The following is a 19,235-nucleotide window of genomic DNA, read 5'->3' as shown; positions in this document are numbered from 1 at the left end:
GTACAAACAAACGTAGCATAAAAGTCAATAAAACCAAAAAAAAAGGACAATACTTCTACGGTACGCTAGAGAGAAAGTAGAACTAAGTGCAGTTTAATGAAGGCAGCAAAGAAGAATGTGGGGAGTAAATAAGGCTGAAAATATTAGCGAGCGTGTTTTGGCAACTTATTTTTTCCATCCTTCATCACAAACTCTTTGTCTTACTGCGGGGACTGACTTCATGTCAAGTAACTTCTTACCCCTTTTTGTAACACAGGGTACAAAACAAACAGGAAAAATAATAAATCCAAGTCCTCAACTTGAGAGCTAACATAGCTTATAATCCGTCTAAGGCAAAGACAGGAAAGAAAAGGAGCGTTGTTAGAAATAAAATGGGGGGGGGGGGGGGGGGGGAAAGAAGGGGCGAGGTCACACTCGGAAGCTTTCGCCTTTGCCGTCGATGTGGCGCAGACGCAGGTAGACGTCGGTGCCGATGCCCTGCATGGACTGAATGGACAAGGAGCCGCCCAGATACTCGGCGTACGCCCGCGACGTCGGCAGGCCGAAACCGAAGCTGGAAAAGAAAGAAGAAAAGAGTTACGACCCCTAAGACAGAGGTGTCCAAAGTGCGGCCCGGGGGGCCATTTGCGGCCCGCAGCTAATTGTTTACCGGCCCGCCACATATTCTGCAAAAATTGCAAAATTGATAATATTGCAAACATTTTTAAAAAAGTGGAATGCGGTGAAATCTAACAAGAAAAAGTTGCAATGTTGACACACTTTAAAATGTGTTAAAATGCCATGAAATGCTCAGTCATTCACAAACAAGGATGGGGCGAGGGTCACCACTTTGTCAACAAATGCGTGAGCAAATTGTTGAACAGTTGAAGAAAAACCTTTCTCAACCAGCTATTGCAAGGAATTTAGGGATTTCACCATCTACGCTCCGTAATATCATCAAAGGGTTCAGAGAATCTGGAGAAATCACTGCACGTAAGCAGCTGAGCCCGTGACCTTCCATCCCTCAGGCTGTACTGCATCAACAAGCGACATCAGTGCGTAAAGGATATCACCACATGGGCTCAGGAACACATCAGAAACCCACTGTCAGTAACTACAGTTGGTCGCTACATCTGTAAGTGCAAGTTAAAACTCTCCTATGTAAGGCGAAAACCGTTTATCAACAACACCCAGAAACGCCGTCGGCTTCGCTGGGCCTGAGCTCGTCTAAGATGGACTGATACAAAGTGGAAAAGTGTTCTGTGGTCTGACGAGTCCACATTTCAAATTGTTTTTGGAACCGGACCAAAGAGGAAAAGAACCATCCGGATTGTTATAGACGCAAAGTTGAAAAGCCAGCATCTGTGATGGTATGGGGGTGTATTAGTGCCCAAGACATGGGTAACTTACACATCTGTGAAGGCACCATTAATGCTGAAAGGTACATACAGGTTTTGGAGCAACATACGTTGCCGTCGATGTGAAAACAAATGATACATGTACCGTATTTTTCGGACTATAAGTCGCAGTTTTTTTCATAGTTTGGCCGGGGGTGCGACTTATACTCAGGAGCGACTTATGTGTGGAATTATTAACACATTAAATGCGTTAAAATGTAATATCGGAAATTATCGGTATCGTTTTTTTTATTATCTGTATCGTTTTTTTAATTTTTTATTTTATTAAATCAACATAAAAAACACAAGATACACTTACAATTAGTGCACCAACCCAAAAAACCTCCCTCCCCCCATTTCTTTCTGTTATTAATATTTCTGGTTCCTACATTATATATCAATATATATCAATACAGTCTGCAAGGGATACAGTCCGTAAGCACACATGATTGTGCGTGCTGCTGGTCCACTAATAGTACTAATCTTTAACAGTTAATTTTACTCATTTTCATTAATTACTAGTTTCTATGTAACTGTTTTTATATTGTTTTACTTTCTCTTTTATTCAAGACATTTTTTTAAATTTAGTTATCTTATTTTATTATTTTTTAAAAAAAGTACCTTATCTTCACCATACATGATTGTCCAAATTAGGCATAATAATGTGTTAATTCCACGACTGCATACATCGGTTGATATCGGTATCGGTAATTAAAGAGTTGGACAATATCGGATTATCGGATATCGGCAAAAAGCCATTATCGGACATCCCTACACATTACCGTAAAATATCAAATAATATTATTTAGCTCATTCACGTAAGAGACTAGACGTATAAGATTTCATGGGATTTAGCGATTAGGAGTGACAGATTGTTTGGTAAACGTATAGCATGTTCTATATGTTATAGGTATTTTAATGACTCTTACCATAATATGTTACGGTAACATACCAGGCACGTTCTCAGTTGGTTATTTATGCGTCATGGCATAAATGACTGGGAGGTGTTTATTATAATTTGGGGAGATTCCGCTGCCTGATGATTACCTGCTGAACGCTAAGCACTGACTACATGCGCTCTGAATACGCACTGCTGATTGGCTGTTACCGCTCTATTTGTAACCAATCAGATGGTTGTGTGGGTGGGACAATGCTGGGCGCTGTGTAGAGGACTGACAGAGACAGGCAGAAGGAAGCGGAGGCGGCTACTTAATATGTTCGTGTGGAAACTCGTTCGGTACACCACTGAACTGAACCGAAACCCACGTACCGAAACGGTTCAATACAAATACACATACCGTTACACCCCTAGAAATCACATGGAGCCCTAACTTATGACATGTGTGAATGAATATTAGTTCTAGTTATAATATTATCATTATTATCGACTCATTCTATTTTTTATTTTCCTATTTTAATGATGTTGGATCTGTGTTGTTGTTGTTGTTGTTGTTGTTGGGGACAAGTGTTGTAAATTAGCTTTGGCTACAAACACTATGATGCATACATTGGATAACTGTTTCAGATATATATGTTTTTGTCCCTATTTCAAATAAAGCTCCATAATAATAATAAATAGGCAGACGTACCCGTGCATGGGTCCAGACTGGTTGCCGCTGTTGGTGATGTTGTTGAAGAAGTTGTTCATGCGGGGGTCCTGCGCGCTCTCCTCGGCCGTGCTGAAGTGGTAGTCCATCACCTTGTCGATGATTCTGTGAGGGATGCCGCCACCGCGGTCCGAAATCCTACAGATAAGAAAGAACTCGCTCAGCTGTCGTGTCGGGAGGTCGAATTTATCGACTCGTTTCCGTTCTTGGGAGGGAGAAAAGTCACCTGATGACAAAATCGATGTCGTTGTTGGCGATGGTGACCACCACGTCGGGCACGTTGTAGGGCGTGTCCAAGTGGCTCTCCATGGTGGACCTGCAACGACACGCACAGCGCTCTTATTTTGAAAGTCGGCTGGAATGCCATGTACAAACCCCGTTTCCATATGAGTTGGGAAATTGTGTTAGATGTAAATATAAACGGAATACAATGATTTGCGAATCCTTTTCAACCCATATTCAGTTGAATGCACTACAAAGACAAGAAATTTGATGTTCAAACTCATAATTTTTTTTTTTTTTCAAATAATAATTAACTTAAGAGTTTCATGGCTGCAACACGTGCCAAAGTAGTTGGGAAATGGCATGTTCACCACTGTGTTACATGGCCTTTCCTTTTAACAACACTCAGTAAACGTTTGGGAACTGAGGAGACACATTTTTGAAGCTTCTCAGGTGGAATTCTTTCCCATTCTTGCTTGATGTACAGCTTAAGTTGTTCAACAGTCCGGGGGTCTCCCTTGTGGTATTTTAAAGGCCTACTGAAACCCACTACTACCGACCACGCAGTCTGATAGTTTATATATCAATGATGAAATCTTAACATTATAACACATGCCAATACGGCCGGGTTAACTTATAAAGTGACATTTTAAATTTGCCGCTAAACTTCCGGTTCGAAACGCCTCTGAGGATGACGTATGCGCGTGACGTAGCCCGGCGAACACGGGTATGCCTTCCACATTGAAGCCGATACGAAAAAGCTCTGTTTTCATTTCATAATTCCACAGTATTCTGGACATCTGTGTTCGTGAATCTGTTTCAATCATGTTCATTGCATTATGGAGAAGGAAGCCGAGCAAGCAAAGAAGAAAGTTGTCGGTGCGAAATGGACGTATTTTTCGAACGTAGTCAGCCACAACAGTACACAGCCGGCGCTTCTTTGTTTACATTCCCGAAAGATGCAGTCAAGATGGAAGAACTCGGATAACAGAGACTCTAACCAGGAGGACTTTTGATTTGGATACACAGACGCCTGTAGAGAACTGGGACAACACAGACTCTTACCAGGATTACTTTGATTTGGATGACAAAGACGCAGACGTGCTACTGTGAGTATGCAGCTTTGGCTTTTTTTTGCGTATGTACGTAACTTTTTTAAAATATATAAGCTTTATGAACCTTGGGTTAGGTGAACGGTCTTTTGGGCTGAGTGATTGTGTGTGTTGATCAGGTGTTTGAATTGTATTGGCGTGTTCTATGGAGCTAGGAGCTAGCAGAGGAGCTAGGAGCTAGCATAACACGTACCGTACCGTACGTGCGCGTCACGTACGTAACTTTTTAAAAATATATAAGCTTTATGAACCTTGGGTTAGGTGAACGGTCTTTTGGGCTGAGTGATTGTGTGTGTTGATCAGGTGTTTGAATTGTATTGGCGTGTTCTATGGAGCTAGGAGCTAGCAGAGGAGCTAGGAGCTACCATAACAAACACGCAGGTGTTATTATGCAGGATTAATTTGTGGCATATTAAATATAAGCCTGGTTGTGTTGTGGCTAATAGAGTATATATATGTCTTGTGTTTATTTACTGTTGTAGTCATTCCCAGCTGAATATCAGGTACCGTGAGTATGCAGCCTTGGCTGCTAAACATTCGATAACTTGACCGTATGTGCGCGTCACGTACGTAACTTTTTAAAAATATATAAGCTTTATGAACCTTGGGTTAGGTAAACGGTCTTTTGGGCTGAGTGATTGTGTGTGTTGATCAGGTGTTTGAATTGTATTGGCGTGTTCTATGGAGCTAGGAGCTAGCAGAGGAGCTAGGAGCTAGCATAACAAACACGCAGGTGTTTTTATGCAGGATTAATTTGTGGCATATTAAATATAAGCCTGGTTGTGTTGTGGCTAATAGAGTAAATATATGTCTTGTGTTTATTTACTGTTGTAGTCATTCCCAGCTGAATATCAGGTCACCCCCGGCTCTCACAGCATCTTCCCTATCTGAATAGCTTCAACTCCCCACTAGTCCTTCACTTGCACTTTACTCATCCACAAATCTTTCATCCTCGCTCAAATTAATGGGGAAATTGTCGCTTTCTCGGTCCGAATCTCTCTCACTTCATGCGGCCATCATTGTAAACAATAGGGAACTTTGCGTATATGTTCAACTGACTACGTCACGCTACTTCCGGTAGGTGCAAGCCTTTTTTTTATCAGATACCAAAAGTTGCAATCTTTATCGTCGTTGTTCTATACTAAATCCTTTCAGCAAAAATATGGCAATATCGCGAAATGATCAAGTATGACACATAGAATAGATCTGCTATCCCCGTTTAAATAAAAAAAATTCATTTCAGTAGGCCTTTAAGCTTCATAATGCACCACACATTTTCAATGGGAGACAGGTCTGGACTACAAGCAGGCCAGTCTAGTACCCGCACTCTTTTACTATGAAGCCACGTTGATGTAACACGTGGCTTGGCATTGTCTTGCTGAAATAAGCAGGGGCGTCTATGGTAACGTTGCTTGGATGGCAACATATGTTGCTCCAAAACCTGTATGTACCTTTCAGCATTAATGGTGCCTTCACAGATGTGTAAGTTACCCATGTCTTGGGCACTAATACACCCCCATACCATCACACATGCTGGCTTTTCAACTTTGCGCCTATAACAATCCGGATGGTTCTTTTCCTCTTTGGACGTCCACAGTTTCCAAAAACAATTTGAAATGTGGACTCGTCAGACCACAGAACACTTTTCCACTTTGTATCAGTCCATCTTAGATGAGCTCAGGCCCAGCGAAGCCGACGGTGTTTCTGGGTGTTGTTGATAAACGGTTTTCGCCTTGCATAGGAGAGTTTTAACATGCACTTACAGATGTAGCGACCAACTGTAGTTACTGACAGTGGGTTTCTGAAGTGTTCCTGAGCCCATGTGGTGATATCCTTTACACACTGATGTCGCTTGTTGATGCAGTACAGCCTGAGGGATCGAAAGTCACGGGCTTAGCTGCTTACGTGCAGTGATTTCTCAATATTTCTCTGAACCCTTTGATGATATTACGGACCGTAGATGGTGAAATCCCTAAATTCCTTGCAATAGCTGGTTGGGAAAGGTTTTTCTTAAACTGTTCAACAATTTGCTCACGCATTTGTTGACAAAGTGGTGACCCTCGCCCCATCCTTGTTTGTGAATGACTGAGCATTTCATGGAATCTACTTTTATACCCAATCATGGCACCCACCTGTTCCCAATTTGCCTGTTCACCTGTGGGATGTTCCCAAATAAGTGTTTGATGAGCATTCCTCAACTTTATCAGTATTTATTGCCACCTTTCCCAACTTCTTTGTCACGTGTTGCTGGCATCAAATTCTAAAGTTAATGATTATTTGCAACAAAAAAAAAAAGTTTATCAGTTTGAACATCAAATATGTTGTCTTTGTAGCATATTCAACTGAATATGGGTTGAAAAGGATTTGCAAATCATTGTATTCCGTTTATATTTACATCCAACACAATTTCCCAACTCATATGGAAACGGGGTTTGTAATAAAAAAAACAGTGAGAGAGTGTGTGTGTGTGTGTGTGTGTGTGTGTGTGTGTGTGTACCTCATGGCGTTCTTGAGCAGCTCGGGCAGGATGTAGTCGAGCGGCAGCGGGATGAAGGGGAAGCGGGCCGCCACGTGGCCGTTGATGCGAACTCGGGGAGAGTTGCCGTACTGGTGCTCACAAAGTCGCCTAGAAAAACCCGACACGGTGAAAAAATAAATACAATTAAAACAGCAAAAAAAACAAATAAACATTTTACACAATTTCAAAATAAAATTATTTTAAACAATAAAATACGAATCTCAAATTGAAGCCTCTTACTAAGCTTCAAAAGTAAAGCTCTTTACAGAAGTAACATCTGGTTTTCACTCTTGTGTAAACTAAACACACACATTTGAGGAGGGGTCAAAGCGATAAGATAAGACAGTGTGAACATCAGCGATAACCTCCAACAATTTGAGTGTGATTGCGCCGACCAAAGAGGCGATTAAAACAAACAAACAATGGACCAATCACAGTGCGTCTTACCTGGCAAAGTCCACCCACTTTTCAATGATCTTTTTGGGCGACAGACGTCTGCAGATGATGCCTACAAAGTCTGCCTGCAGCAACATCAGCATCAACATAAAACATTTTTTTTTAACATTCAGAACATCAAACAGAACAGTGACTTTATTGTTGACGTAAGAAGATGACAGTGAATCGTTAAATATTATTATTAATCAACCAAAAAAGTTGTTGTGCTAAAATAAACATTTGTCAGTAACCAGTAGCTATCTACACGTTATTACTCAGGAAAAAACCCAACTTGGTCCGTTTTTGTGCTGTTATTTATTTATTTTTTACATGAAATAAAGATTTGCATCGTTTTAAGTTTTTATGACAAAAACTACTAATACTATTAACACACTATTGCACACTCTTGGCATTCTCTCGGTGAGCTTCAAGCACACCTGTGAAGTGAAAACTACCTCTTGAAGCTCATCGAGAGAATGCCAAGAGTGTGTGAAAAAGTAATCAGAGCAAAGGGTGGCTATTTTGAAGGACCTAGAATACAAAACATGTTTTCAGTTATTTCACCTTTTTTTGTTAAGTACACTACCATTCAAAAGTTTGGGGTCACCCAAATAATTTTGTGGAATAGCCTTCATTTCTAAGAACAAGAATAGACTGTCAAGTTTCAGATGAAAGTTCTCTTCTTCGAGCGTTTAATTGACCCCACAAATGTGATGCTCCAGAAACTCAATCTGCTCAAAGGAAGGTCCGTTTTGTAGCTTCTGTAACGAGCTAAACTGTTTTCAGATGTGTGAACATGATTGCACAAGGGTTTTCTAATCATCAATTAGCCTTCTGAGCCAATGAGCAAACACATTGTACCATTAGAACACTGGAGTGATAGTGGCTGGAAATGGGCCTCTATACACCTATGTAGATATTGCACCAAAAACCAGACATTTGCAGCTAGAATAGTCATTTACCACATTAGCAATGTATAGAGTGTATTTCTTTAAAGTTAAGACTAGTTTAAAGTTATCTTCATTGAAAAGTACAGTGCTTTTCCTTCAAAAATAAGGACATTTCAATGTGACCCCAAACTTTTGAACGGTAGTGTATATAACTCCACATGTGTTCATTCATAGTTTTGATGCCTTCAGTGACAATCTACAATGTAAATAGTCATGAAAATAAAGAAAACACATTGAATGAGGAGAAGGTGTGTCCAAACTTTTGGCCTGTACTGTGTGTATATATATATGTATATATACACATACATACATATATATAAATATATATTTTTATTTTATTTACTTTTTTTAAAATTACAGAACAATATTTGTTGGTACCATTAAGCCCAGGGGTGTTCAAACTTTTCCAACAAAGGCTGCATACTTAAAAGTCAAAACCTTGTTTTCATATTTTTTATTTTGTCCCAAAAAATTGGTCAGCTTTCTGTTATAATGACAAATGGTATTGTTATTAAGTATTATTATCAATGTTTTAACTTTCTCACATCACATAGTCTTCTTGCTTTTTTGTTTTATTTTTACTGTTGTTTTTTTGTTTTGATTTTGTCTGGGAAATGTTCAGAGGGCCAACAAAACTCCTGTTGCGGGCCAAAACTGGCCCGAGGGCCACAATGCTTTAGCTTATATAGCTTATATTAAGATATTATGAAAATACATTAAATAAATAAATAATTCTCGATTAGATTTTTAAAAAATCTTTAATCAATAATTTAGCTTTCTTCAAAGATAATTATTTAATTACTATTAAAAACATTTTTAATGTTTTTATCTTTAAAAAATTGGGATAAATAAAACGACATACATTTTTAACATAATGTACGTGGTTCATCTAAAAAAGATTCCAGGAAATTTGGGTGAGAGGGAAATAAATACAATCTCTAGAAATGTTAAATACAAATATTATATTTAGGTCAAATGCTGCAATGTGAGTAAACAACAAGATAAATAAGACAATATGGACGGATAATGTGGACCTACATTGTCTTCATGCAAGGCGAGGTGGTGCGTGGCCAACATGCGTATTCCCAGGCGGGAGCACAGCGTGGAGTCCAGGAAGTTTCGGATGATGGTCTCATCCTGGAAGAACCCAGATAGGAAGGGAAGACTCCAGGCTTCACTCAGAAAAACAAAATGGGCCCCCCACTTTCTTACTTGGATGTGCCTGCGACACTCCCTGAAGCCCTGAGCCAGCATCGTGACCACGTCCTTGTGGTCGTCCAGGAGCTGCTGCACCAGCTTGCAGAAACGAGACTCTGCGTCCTGATCCTGGATCTGTGCAGGGAAGGGATGGAGTCAATGATTCATTTTTTTTCATTCATTTTAATAGCGTTGTAACAGTTATATGTGTCACTTCAGATGTTTTTTAAGCGCTTGCTCACTTTTTGCTACACTTTTGAGAGAAGAGGCGCTCAAAAGCTCACTTTTCTTGTCATCTTGAAAGAAGAACTTCCTTGTTGATACCGCCATTGACCCGCCCCTATTTAGATGAGCCCACCAGTGTTTCCCACACATTCATTTATTTGTGGCGGCCCGCCACGAAAGAATTACGTACGCCACAAATAACATTTAAAAAAATAATAATAATTAAAAATTTAAAAAAAATTAAAATGTAAAAAAAATTATATATATATATATATTTTTTTTTTGTCCTCTCCAGCTTCTCAGGCAAATCATATAGTTGATGTATATGCCCATATCGGCTGTTCAGATTTACTTTACAAAAGATAAGTGTAGGATACTTCTCTTGTTGCTTTATTTGTATTTGACTTTATTAAATGTATTTATATTAGAAACACAACATGTGTATATAACAAAGGGTGCAAAGTCTGCAGGCAGTAGGAAACACATGGTTAAGTGTAGGGAGTAAAACTGATGGCAGTCTTAAGTTCAAGATTTTTGGAGCTCTTTGTTCAGTGGATCAGATGTTGGATGAAGCTCTGTGTCTATCTACCACCACTACTGTTTTCTGTTTATTTGTTACTGACTGTGGCAGGACACCTCTGCCTCTGTTTCACTTTATGTTGCTGGTAAATAATATGGTTGTAGAAGTAGGCTAAAGTTAAATTATTTAGTATGCACTGATTAAAGGGGCAGAGCTTTATGAGACATTTTAGCTTTTATATTTTATAAGATATATTTTTTGTAAGAACCACAATTAATAAATATATTTCAGTGAATAACTTATTGTTCAAATCTGTATATAAATATGTACATAAAGTGTTGTAATTATATTGTAAAATGGATGGATGTCCGTTCAAAACAAAACTGTTATTATTAATTAGTAAGTATACATTTGTTAAGCCTTTTTAGCGAAAATCATATCATTGTAGTAACTTATGCAAATTACTCGATGATGTCATGGTGACCACGCCCATAGCCACGCCCCCACCGCCACAGGTATCTTGGCAGTTTATGGGAAACACTGAGCCCACCCTTAGTAACCACCCACGACTTGGCAAAGGACAGCTTTGTTTAAAAATAAATAAATAATAAGGCTTCACTTTGCATGTTAAGCCTAGAAAAGCGCCAAGCCCCACCGCCGAATAAAAAATCCGATTCCAGACAGTTTTAGAGATCACCTCTAAATGTAAAGTTAAAATGAAAGTTTCATCAAAATCCGTCCATAACTAAAGTAGCTACTGTATGTTGCTAACTTAAAGACATTATTAATCAAATAATTATTTATATTGTCATGTCTGTGCGTGTTTGTTCGTCTGCCGCTTCCAAATAGGCTGCAAGAGGGTTCACTCTAGTCAGTCATTCGGAGAATATACACACACGGAAGTTGAGCTTGTAGCATAATAAAAATTAACCGGATCACTAGGGCTGCACGATTAATCGACATCGAATCAACATCAAAGCTTTTTTAGTGCAATGAATAACCACAAAAGGCTGAGGTTTTTTGTTCCACTCTGCTGTCACCGTTTTTTAGGTGACAGGCGCCAGCACCCCCGCGACCCCGTAAGGGACAAGCGGTAGAAAATGGATGGATGGAGACATGTTCGCCATTCAGAATTGTTGAGGCTCGCGCTTAATCGTCTCTTGCTTCAAACAGGGAAAATGACAACTTACTTTGTGCATCGCTGTCAGCACCTGAGCGCGTGGATTTAACTGTAGAATTAACTGAACGCAGTGAGTCCTCTTTTCAGTCATTCGCAATCTTTGTCTCAGTGGGCGGAGAGCGGTGCGCCAGCTTTACACACACAGGAAGCACAGACGGACAGCCTCCCTACTCGCCAATGAGAGCTTTCGTAAAGTAACAAAAAATTATATTCTAAAGCCAAATGTCCCGTTTTGGGAATACTTCAGCTTTAACCTGGATGGGCAACATGAGCCCATCAACGCAAGAAAGACAACACCCGACCTACTTTTTTCGACTGGGAAAAAAAAGCACTTTAAGATGTTCAATATTTATTTAAGTAAAATTTTTGCTTACAGAAATGAGTCCATTTTTGTTGTTTATTTATTTATGATAGTTATTCATCCATCTGTCCATTTTCGTACCGCTTGTCCCTCTTGGGTTCCCTTCCAATTACAGTAGAATGGTAAATAATTCTACAGTAGTGACAAATAAGTTGATATCCTTTTAAATGGTTATTTCCCTTATTAGAATGATCGCATTACATAATAAACACTTTATAGTTTTTAGCGATTATTTCTTCAGGTCAAGGGCATGATGTTGACAAAAGCTTGTCTGCATAAAGCCAAATCTTTTTTAAGTAAATTATTGCATATTGTTCTAATGTGTGCCATCTTGAGACAAGAATATGTTGACTGACAGTCTAAAAGGGAACACGTCTTTTTTCACTCATTATTTTCCATTTTTATGAATAAAATACAATAATCGCAAATCGAATTTCAATCACAATTTTGGAGAGAATAATCGCAATTAAGTTTTTTTCTCAAAATCGTGCAGCCCTATGGCTCACCTTCATAATCCAATTACGTATTCCTTCCTATTTGGACATTTTCTGAAAATGTTATCAGAATCCGCCCTTAACTTTTTGAGTTACGTTGCTAACTGACAAACCTACAATACAAAACCTCCTGGCGGAGGTAATGCAGCCTTTCTTCAGCAAATAGGCTGTTCATTTATAAGCTAGCAAAATGTCGAATCTTTGAGGTTTTACGTGCCATTACTTTGGCGCTTAGCCAGCAGCTAATCTTTTAACGGCCCATGCACAATCGTTAACCTTCTACAGTGCAATTATCAGTGCAACACATTTTCATAACATGGTCACTACTGCTTAGTTTCTCTTGTTATATTCTTATTTTTACTGTTGTATTTGTACTCTTATTGTTGCTTTTTATTTTTTATTCTTTTTGCAATACTTTCTATTTTATTTATATTTATACCCCCATTATTTACTTTTTACTTTTTAAATTCGATCTCAATTCTGTACACTGCTGCTGGAATTTAAATTTTCCTGAGGGAACTCCTGAAGGAATCAATAAAGTACTTTCTATCTATTAGCATGTTAGCTTTTATTTTGGCAAATTTTGCAGGTATACACCTCAGCGTCAAATAGTTTGTTACGTGACAAATTATATTTGTTATCATTTTAACGTTAAAATGCTGGGGTTTTAAAGCAAATTTTGTACCGTATTTTTCGGAGTATAAGTCGCACCGGCCGAAAATGCATAATAAAGAAGGAAAAAAACATATATAAGTCGCACTGGAGTATAAGTCGCATTTTTTGGGGAAATGTATTTGATAAAACCCAACACCAAGAATAGACATTTGAAAGGCGATTTAAAATAAATAAAGAATAGTGAACAACAGGCTGAATAAGTGTACGTTATATGAGGCATAAATAACCAACTGAGAACGTACCTGGTATGTTAACGTAACATATTATGGTAAGAGTCATTCAAATAACTATAACACAGGCCTGGGCAATTATTTTGACTCGGGGGCCACATTTAGAGAAAAACACGTGTCTGGGGGCCGGTATATCTATTTTTAGGAACATTAATACAAAACCTCACAATAATGTCTAATTCAATGCTAAAAACATTATGACAGACCGCCTTAAAAAACGTAATGGAATTTTACATTTTTCTATTAACGATAAAACACTGAATATTGACAAAATATGAATGTCATACCCCCTTTCGATCGACATATTTTACAATCAAGTGAAACGCGACAAAAATGCACCAAACGGTGAAATATGAACGTGAAGGGTACAAAATAAACCCACGTACAATCTGATATATCACTAAGCTTTAGAACTTTGTTGTGAAAATCTCCTTCCAAGTCTGTGGAAACGCTTCCCGCCCACACTGCTTGGTGCCTCGTCTGAGCTGCTGTGACGTAGATTACCATAGTAACTAATTAGATGACCATAGTAACTAATTAGATTACCATAGTAACTGGTATATCATCCAAAAGCGCAGATTCCAACCATTGAAATACTTTGTATAGTTCAAGACTTACGGTCATTAGAAAACATGACTGCACATCATAATGGCAGTTACAGTTTCCATCTTAAAGATCTAAAAAAATTATTTAGGAATGTCCGGCGGGCCAGATTGAAAAGCTCAACGGGCCGCATGTGGCCCCCGGGCCTTAATTTGCCCAGGTCTGCTATAACATATAGAACATGCTATACGTTTACCAAACAATCTGTCACTCCTAATCGCTAAATCCCATGAAATCTTATACGTGTAGTCTCTTACGTGAATGAGCTAAATATTATTTGACATTTTACCGTAATGTGTTAATAATTTCACACATAAGTCGCTCCTGAGTATAAGTCCCACCCCCGGCCAAACTATGAAAAAAACTGCGACTTATATTCCGAAAAATACGGTAGCTATAGACCCCAGTCATATTTTGGTATTTGATGCATGCTAACATTAGCATGCTAGCATTTTAAACAAATGTTTCATGTACACACTTCAGAGTAATATATTTTGGTACCTGGTGCATGTTGCAGTTAGCAATTTTAACATTAGCATGCCAGCTTTTTTTGTGCTAATTTAACAGGTGTCATATTTTGGATCTTCACTAATGATAACTGTGAGCATGCTATTGTTAGCAAGTTAGCGCAGAACTGCTCGCAAGGTAGCTTCTTTTAGCTCATTTTACTCATTTTTTTGTGACTTGACACTAGGGCTGCAACTAACAAGTAATTTGATAATTGATTAATCTGTCGATTATTACTTCGATTAATCGATGTATAATCGGATAAAAGAGACAAACTACATTTCTATCCTTTCCAGTATTTTATTGAAAAAAAAACCAGCATACTGGCACCATACTTATTTTGATTATTGTTTCTCAGTTGTTTGTAAATGTTGCAGTTTATAAATAAAGGTTTATTAAAAAAATAAAAATAAATAAAAAGTAGCATCTTCGCATGCGCAAAGCATAGATCCAACGAATCGATGACTAAATTAATCGCCAACTATTTTTATAATCGATTTTAATCGATTAGTTGTTGCAGCCCTACTTGACACTATCTGGCCAGCGTGCTAACTGTTAGCGTTCCAATTCGGCTTTGGATATTCAGCGTTTGCATGAAATTTCTAACAAAAATTCATTTTCTAGTTCGTTTACATAAAATCTATTTATTGTACTAGTTTTGAAGGTGAAAACTACCAATATGGCCCCCCGCCTTCTTTGAGTTGTCATGGCAGCAGAGAACCTCTCTTTAGGCCCTCAGTGGAAAAAGTTTGGGCACCCCATTTAGCAAAAATGTATACAATGACGTAAAGCAAGCTTCGCTACACATTTTAATCTGCAGCCTGGAGCTCTGCTCACCAAGTCAACCAGCTACAGAGGTGGTCTGGTTTCATTTTTTTCCTTCCGCAAATATGCTGACCTAGCATGTCAGCGCTGCAGCTCACTTGGCTATGCCAATGTAAGAAAATCTTTCTAAGAATCGACACCTGAGGTTCTCGGTATGGGGAACTTGAACTTGCCCTGATCTCCTCTGCATGTGTGTGTGTGTGTGTGTGTACTCACAGAGGGAAAGTCGCTGAGCATGTGGTAGGCTCTGATGTAGAGTTCATGCTAGAAGAAGGAGAGTCTCCAGTTATTGTTGTGACGGCAGCAGAGAGCCTCTCTTTAGGCCTCATTGGACACGTCGAGCACATTTTTCTCACTCGCACGCAACAAAAAGTCCCCACAAGTTCCTCCCTGTTCTCTCGTATTCCTTTCACATTTCAAAAAACATTAATATCACACTTTGTAGTTTAGCGTTCTTAGTGAGCACAAAGAGGTGGCCATTGTAGAGCACGGGAACAAGGAATGTGGGGGAAAGTTCATCCCCCTCCAAAAAAAAAAGGGAAAAGACAAGCTCAAGCCACACGTTGCTTATGAAGGGTACAAAAACAGTTTGTTCCCTGTGGAAAAAAAACAACAATCACAAAACAAAACAGATGAACATGCACACACACATTCTTGTTTCGCAAGTCGCCTTTCTCGGATGGTTTCATCATGACTTTCATCCCATAAACCGTTGTGACGCATAGACAAGAATGAACACGAGCACCGAGAAAATAAACGGTTATAAAAATGTATTTAAAAGGTTTGCAAATTGCGGTCTTTATATACTTTGACGGGTTACATTGTCTTTCATCAAATATTGTAGAAATATAAAAAAAATGTTTCGAAATATATTTTCTATTTACATAAAGTATATACTGTATGTAATGTAATTTATCCATTAAAATCCACATTGTTTTTGTATTGCTTTTATTTGATTTTGTCCCTATTTTTAATACGACCATGTTTAAATGCATCATTGGATGTACAAAATGTATTTTATAACATTTTAATAAAATAGTGCTGTGAAATGATACATTTTTAATCAGGAAAAACACACTTTTAAATTGTGATTAATCATTATTAATCACAGTAAATTACTTGCTTGCATAATTTAAATTAACTTAAAAATATATATATGTATATGTATATACAGTATATATATATATATATATATATATATATATATATATATATATGTATATGTATATACAGTATATATATATATATATATATATATATATATATATATATATATATATATATATATATATATATATATATATATACATACACATTTTTTTTCTTTTTTTCAGACTATAAGTCGCAGTTTTTTTCATAGTTTGGCCCGGGGGTGCGACTTATACTCAGGAGCGACTTATGTGTGAAATTATTAACACATTACCGTAAAATATCAAATAATATTATTTAGCTCATTCACGTAAGAGACTAGACGTATAAGATTTCATGGGATTTAGCGATTAGGAGTGACAGATTGTTTGGTAAACGTATAGCATGTTCTATATGTTATAGTTATTTGAATGACTCTTACCATAATATGTTACGTTAACATACCAGGCACGTTCTCAGTTGGTTATTTATGCCTCATATAACGTACACTTATTCAGCCTGTTGTTCACTATTTTTTATTTATTTTAAATTGCCTTTCAAATGACTTTTCTTGGTGTTGGCTTTTATCAAATACATTTCCTCAAAAAATGCGACTTATACTTCAGTGCGACTTATATGTTTTTTTCCTTCTTTATTATGCATTTTCGGCCGGTGCGACTTATACTCGACTTATACTCCGAAAAATACGGTATATACATTTTTTTTTTTATTTTTTTTTTTGATACAAATGTAATTGTATTGTCCAAATGTCATACACAAAACATTTTTAAAATGTTTTAACAAATATACATATTTTTTGCTCCAAACTTGATAATGGTAATGAAATCCAGAGTTAAAGTAAAGGAGCATATGCGTTTCAAATATATAAATAATAAATGATTAATGCAATACTTTTTGGTGACTAATCACATGCGTTAACTGGTTAAATTTGACTGCCCTCGTATAAGCATACATTTAAAAATGTATATCATGTATGATTCATTGAATACATTTTAACATGCATAATAAAATTAAATATTACAATACAATATAATATAATCAAATTCAATGTGTTAATGCACAAACTGTACATTTACACAAAAAAGTAAAACTTTGAAAAATGTTTACCAGTTTGGCCTTGGCACGTAAGGCCTAAGCTAACGGATAAATATTTAATAGATACACGTAAACATAAATGATGGATTATGAGGATAGACACACAGAGGGTTGCATAGCAACCAGAAACAACAAAGATAGCTTTGCTAAAAAGTGATCCAAAGTTCAACCATGACTCGCTCACACTGTGGCCTACTTATGAATAGAACATCACCACCCTGGGGTAAACTAAACAAGAGGTATCGAATTTTGATCTGGTGTACCTAATTGTCCTGTGATGGTGTGCGCATTCTGTCCTTACCACTTGCAGGATGGTGGGGTTGCAGACGATAATGAAAGGCAGGCTGCGGAAGCCTTTGATGCGGTGGGCGATGCGCACGGGGAGCTCTTTGTGCAGGTACTTGGCGCTGCTCTGGGATCAGACGCATGTCAGGAGCCCGTTCGCACACGTGAATGACATTTTCACTGGGTATATTTACCAGGATGTGGTGTCCATCCGGGGACTTGCCAGAATACAACAGTGTCGCCAGCATGAGTCGCACTGAAGCCTGGAAGACACACATCGATGCAATGAACAAATCGACCATATTTAACAAGATTTCGATAGATTGTCCTAAACTCGGTAGAATTCCTACATAAATGTGGTATTGTATTAAATTCAACCGGATTTTTATGGACATTTTGTACTGTCTTAAACTTAACACACGATTCCTGTATTACTTAAAGGCCTACTGAAAGCCACTACTACTGACCACGCAGTCTGATAGTTTATATATCAATGATGAAATCTTAACATTGCAACACATGCCAATACGGCCGGTTTAACTTATAAAGTGCAATTTTAAATTTCCCGTAGCTAAGTTAGCTTCAATGGCGTCGTTAGCAACAGCATTTTTAAGCTTCGCCAGGCTGGAAAGCATTAACCGTGTATTTACATGTCCCTGGTTTAATTGTATTGTTGATCTTCTGTCTATCCTTCCAGTCAGGGATTTATTTATTTTGTTTCTATATGCAGTTAAGCACGATGCTATCACGTTAGCTCCGTAGCTAAAGTGTTTCGTCGATGTATTGTCGTGGAGATAAAAGTCACTGTGAATGTCCATTTCGCGTTCTCGACTCTCATTTTCAAGAGGATATAGTATCCGAGGGGGTTTAAAATACAAATCCGTGATCCACAATAGAAAAAGGAGAGAGTGTGGAATCCAATGAGCCAGCTTGTACCTAAGTTACGGTCAGAGCGAAAAAAGATATGTCTTGCACTGCATTCTAGTCCTTCACTCTAACGTTCCTCATCCACGAATCTTTCATCCTCGCTCAAATTAATGGGGTAATCGTCGCTTTCTCGGTCCGAATCTCTCTCGCTGCTGGTGTAAACAATAGGAAAATATGAGCAGTCCTTCCTCCGGTGTCGTCACGCTACTTCCGGTAGGGGCAAGGCTTTTTTTTAATCAGAGACCAAAAGTTGCGAAATTTATCGTCGTTGTTCTATACTAAATCCTTTCAGCAAAAATATGGCAATATCGCGAAATGATCAAGTATGACACATAGAATGGATCTGCTATCCCCGTTTAAATAAAAAAATTCATTTCAGTAGGCCTTTAAACTCAACAGGATTCCTATTGAAATGTTGTATTGTCTTAAAATTGAACAATATTCAATCTAATGTTTTGCATTGTATTAAAAAAATCACCAGAATTCCTATTAAAAATTTGTATTATGGAGATTTTGTATCGTCATAAATTTAACAAGATTCCAATCATCCTAAATTCAGCAAGAATTCCAATGGAGCTTTTTGCACTGTCCTAAATTCAGCAGAATTTCTATGGAAATGTTGTATTGTCTTAAAATTAAACAAGATTCAATTTGAGTTTTTGTATTGAATTAAAAAATCACCAGAATTCCTATTGAGAATTTGTATTATGGAAATTTTGTATCGTCATAAATTTAACAAGAT

The 19,235-nt window shown here is 37.8% G+C and overlaps 1 protein-coding gene across 1 annotated transcript in view; it reads right to left on the bottom strand.

Annotated features, from left to right (window-relative positions):
* Positions 1-19,235, bottom strand: part of bckdk (branched chain ketoacid dehydrogenase kinase) — a 30,668-nt gene that overhangs the window by 635 nt on the left and 10,798 nt on the right. The window contains exons 2-11 of the mRNA XM_062049017.1: positions 17,761-17,829; positions 17,583-17,693; positions 15,254-15,301; positions 9,433-9,552; positions 9,259-9,357; positions 7,283-7,356; positions 6,815-6,943; positions 3,210-3,299; positions 2,966-3,121; positions 1-553 (exon numbers count right to left, since the gene is read on the bottom strand). The exon at positions 1-553 is cut by the window's left edge and continues 635 nt beyond it. Of these exons, the coding sequence (XP_061905001.1) occupies positions 409-553; positions 2,966-3,121; positions 3,210-3,299; positions 6,815-6,943; positions 7,283-7,356; positions 9,259-9,357; positions 9,433-9,552; positions 15,254-15,301; positions 17,583-17,693; positions 17,761-17,829 (1,041 nt within the window). The 3' untranslated portion in view covers positions 1-408. The remainder of the gene's footprint in view (positions 554-2,965; positions 3,122-3,209; positions 3,300-6,814; positions 6,944-7,282; positions 7,357-9,258; positions 9,358-9,432; positions 9,553-15,253; positions 15,302-17,582; positions 17,694-17,760; positions 17,830-19,235) is intronic.

The sequence above is a fragment of the Entelurus aequoreus genome, linkage group LG05, assembly GCF_033978785.1.
Source record: "Entelurus aequoreus isolate RoL-2023_Sb linkage group LG05, RoL_Eaeq_v1.1, whole genome shotgun sequence".
In the NCBI taxonomy this organism is placed as follows: Eukaryota; Metazoa; Chordata; class Actinopteri; order Syngnathiformes; family Syngnathidae; genus Entelurus; species Entelurus aequoreus.
The sequence above is the reverse complement of the archived record's forward strand: the minus strand, read 5'-3'. Positions and strand labels throughout refer to the sequence as shown.